A 4,038-nucleotide genomic window follows, 5' to 3' on the forward strand; every position below is an offset into this window, starting at 1 on the left:
AAGTCAAAAGGAGGATGGAAAAACAATTATTGAAATCAAAGGATACACTAAGGTAAAGAAATTGTTTAGTGTTGTCATAAGTGAAGGAAACTCACATAATTATGTGATGCAAAGGGAAGAGTAGCTGTTAAACATAGAAGTAGTAAATTATGTAGATATTAGACCATTGTTTAAAACTAAAGCCAAAAGAGGATAGCTATTGAAGGTTGGTATAGTAAACTATGTAGATGTTAAAGAGTCATTGGAGATCATTGAGCTTGAAGGAAGCCAGAGTAAAGAAGGACTAAAGACCGATAATGTAGACAATGAAGATTGTGCAGAGCTTTTGGGAGAAATTCCAAATGAAGTGGCAGATTTGTGGCATAAGTCAAGTCTTTTGAAGAGGACGCAAGGAAATCAAGGAATAAGTGATCAGATTGTACAAACAGAACTGAATGAGAGCAAGGTGGCCATGAATGACAAATATGAGAAAGGAGTTGTCAGAATTGTTGGCATAATGAGGAAGCAAGGTAAAGTAATTGTGTTCATTGAATTGATTAAATCTGATGAAGATTTATATGTAGGTATAAGGAAATGTTAAATGAATGTGAAACAAGGACCTAATTCTGAAGATCAGATTGAATTAATGAAGGGTGAGATCAGAATGTCTCAAAAATATGGAATGGTGTTGAATCTACAACATGGGAGTGTTGAACTAGAAATGAATTTAATAGATGATAGTAACAGAATTACTATTGTGCTACAAGGATTTATTGATGGAGAAGAGGCTGAAGATGACATTTTAGGAGTAGAAAAATATAATGCTCGGACCACTGGCCGATTTCCCTCCAATGGCAAAGACCAGGCGATCTTACCAGGAGGCCTTTCCGCTTTGAAGGATTCTGGCTCTCGCATCCCGAGTTTAAAGACTTTGTCAAAACTACATGGACCTCCTTTATCCCACCAGAAGGGTCTAAGATGTATAAATTCCAACAGAAGCTTAGGTTCCTAAAAAATCACTTAAAGCGCTGGAACAGGGAAACCTTTGGAGATATCTTCAAAGCGCAAGAAGATCTAAATCGGGAACTGATGGATCTCCAACAAAGAGTAACCACAGGGGGACACACAGAAGTGACCCTGGAATAGGAACGACGTATCCATAGACAGCTTGAGGAAAGGTAGAAGCAAGAAGAAGTGTACTGGAAGCAAAAATCCAGAATAAGATGGCTGAAGGAGGGCGAACGCAATACCAAATTCTTCCACAGAACTACTATTCAAAGAAGAATGCACAATAGCATTCCATTCATCCAAAAGCAAGGAGGGGAAAAAGTTGAAACGCATGAGGAAATCGAGGAGGAATTTCTCCAGCACTTTAATCAGGTCCTTCAAGAGCCGGAGGGAGATAGGTGACAGGAAATTGAAAGGATTACTAAGAATGTGCCAAGGATAATAACAGAGGAACACAATGAGCTTCTTCTTCACCCAATTTAGCTTCAGGAGGTGGACGAGGCATTTTCCCAGCTTAAGGAAGGAAAAGCCCCTGGACCGGACGGATTCACCACCACATTCTTCCACACTTTCTGGGAGATGATAAAACAAGAAGTCTAGCAAATTGTTGAAGAATCGAGAGCTCTCCATTGGCTGCTTCCCTCTCTCAACTCCACCTTCATTTCCCTGATCCCAAAAGAGGAGGACTCAATCACTCCCGACAAATACAGGCCGATTGCACTTTGTAATGTTATTTACAAAGTGATATCCAAAGTAATTGCTAACAGGTTAAAGCCACTGTTACCCCTGCTCATATCTCCGGAACAGTCGGGTTACGTAGAAGGAAGACAGATCATGGATGGCATCCTCCTCACGCACGAGATAATACACTCTCTCAAACAATCAAAACAGGCAGGTATGCTTCTGAAACTGGATCTCTCTAAAGCTTTCGACAAACTAAGCTGGACTTACATTCAGCAAATGCTAAAGGCTTTTGGTTTTTGTTCTATGTGGATTCGCTGGATCATGAGCTTAATTAATTCCACTCAATTCTCCATTCTTGTGAATGGGATCCCATCCCACCCCTTCAAACCATCTAGAGGAATTAGGCAAGGGGACCCCCTATCCCCTTTCCTCTTTGTTCTCATGGCAGAAGGGCTTGGCCGTCACATCAATCATGCCATACAATCCAACCGTCTCAAAGGCCTTATAGTTCACAATACCCCAACTACCTCTCATCAGCAATTTGTTGATGATACCATGCTATTTGGATATCCTTCGGTCCAGGAAGCCGCATGCTTCAAATCCCTACTCAATGACTTTGCCGAAGCCTCAGGAACTGATGTCAACTGTACCAAATCGCAGATCTTCTTCTTTCATACGCCTCCTCTTGTTAAAAGGGTGGTTGCTCGAATCCCTGGCTTTCCCACAGCCTCCCTTCCCTCCAAATACCTCGGAGCCCCCCTCACTACCTTAGCTATAAAGCACTCCTCCTGGCAAACCCTCATTGAGAAGCTTGAATCTCGGCTTAACCTTTGGACGCACAGATCTCTCAATCTTGCCAGCCGGGTAGTGCTCATTAAGTCTGTCCTTCAGGCAATGCCTCTGTATCTTTTCTCTATCCTGGCTGCGCCCAAATGGGCTCTAAAAAGAATCAGGAATCTTCAGCGCAGTTTTCTATGGGGCGGTTCAGCAACTAATCGTAAATGGGCTTTAGTCAAATGGCCCACAGTCTGTCTGCCCAAAGACAAAGGAGGTATTGGTCTGAGAGATCCGGAGCACAGCAACTCCATCATGAGTGCCAAAATATGGTGGCACTGGATCACAAATCCAGGAAAACCTTGGGCAAGAATTTGGACAGCTAAATACGCTAATAACAGACCTCAAGAGGAGCTCATTAGGTTCACACCCACGGAAAAAGGTTCACTAATATGGAACGCAGCCAAACAACACTTCCAGATAATTCAGCAGCACAGTTTTTGGGAGGTCAGGAATGGCAAGACTGCAAGATTTTGGACTGATGCATGGAACCAGCGGCCAAAGCTCACCCACGTTCTTCAATCACCCTCGGATCTCGTTAGGATGGAGCAGCAACAAGAAAAGATCCATCATTACTGGGTACAGGAAACGGAGCACAGATTTAGGAAATGGAAACAGGGCAATCAGCTAATAACCATCACAAACCTACAGGACACCGGGGAATTGGAGAAGGAGCTCGAAAAAATAAGCATCAGATACGACGAAGGCAATGACATCCTTAGATGGGGATACAGACCAAAGGGTGACTTTACTACTTCTGAGGCCTACAAGATTTTATGCAACATTACCACCCTTCTGATCCTATTTGGAGCAAAATATGGGGTCTTGGATCCTAGCCCAAAGTCTCTTACTTCCTATGGTTGGTTAGCCACAAAAGAATCCTCACCTGGGACAAGCTAAGAAGAAGAAATTTTCATGGACCATCGATCTGTCCCAATTGCAATCAAAATGAGGAAACGCTCCAACACCTCCTAGACACCTGCCCCCTAGCAAAACAGCTATGGGAAAAGGCTAGCTTCAGATGTCAAAAAAGATGCAGAAAGAGAACGACATAATCAACTCCCTAAGACAATGGCCGCAGAATCGTTATAAGAGCGAGTTACTCAACTCACTGTGGAACTTGCTCCCTGGTCTTATCCTATGGAGTATATGGAAGGAAAGGAATAAACGTATATTCAAAAATCAACGTTGAACGATCGAAGACATCTGGACCAGACTCCGTGGGAACCTAAACGAAATTCTGATGCTCCACTCCTGGAGCCAGGATGATCTTCCATCTCTAGACGTCAAGAAAGGTATCCTAAGCAACTAGCAACTGCTCCTACCTCAGAATCTTCCCAAGATCAGCACCTCCAAAAGCAGCAACACAAACAAAGGCACTTGGATTGCCCCTCCTAAGCATTCTTATAAGCTCAATTTTGATGGGGCCTCCAAAGGTAACCCTGGCAAGGCAGGTTTTGGAGGTATCCTCAGGAATCATGAAGGCACTCCCCTACAGATATACTTCGGATACTTGGGTTGGGACACCAACAA

At 43.3% G+C, this 4,038-nt stretch overlaps 1 protein-coding gene across 1 annotated transcript; it reads left to right on the forward strand.

The window, feature by feature from the left end:
- The first annotated feature begins 2,112 nt into the window (after positions 1–2,112).
- LOC149185878 (uncharacterized) lies at positions 2,113–3,405 on the forward strand. The gene has a single exon (XM_089409155.1). The coding sequence runs from the start codon at positions 2,113–2,115 to the stop codon at positions 3,403–3,405; it is 1,293 nt and encodes a 430-aa protein (XP_089265281.1).
- The last annotated feature ends 633 nt before the right edge of the window (positions 3,406–4,038 follow it).

The sequence above is a fragment of the Pinus tabuliformis genome, chromosome 3_1 (genome assembly GCF_031772625.1).
Source record: "Pinus tabuliformis cultivar Carrire ecotype Pingquan chromosome 3_1, CPIR1, whole genome shotgun sequence".
NCBI lineage: Eukaryota > Viridiplantae > Streptophyta > Pinopsida > Pinales > Pinaceae > Pinus > Pinus tabuliformis.

Excerpts from the sequence above, each read along its gene's own strand:
- LOC149185878 (XM_089409155.1), top strand. The coding sequence starts at position 2,113 with ATGGCAGAAGGGCTTGGCCGTCACATCAATCATGCCATACAATCCAAC.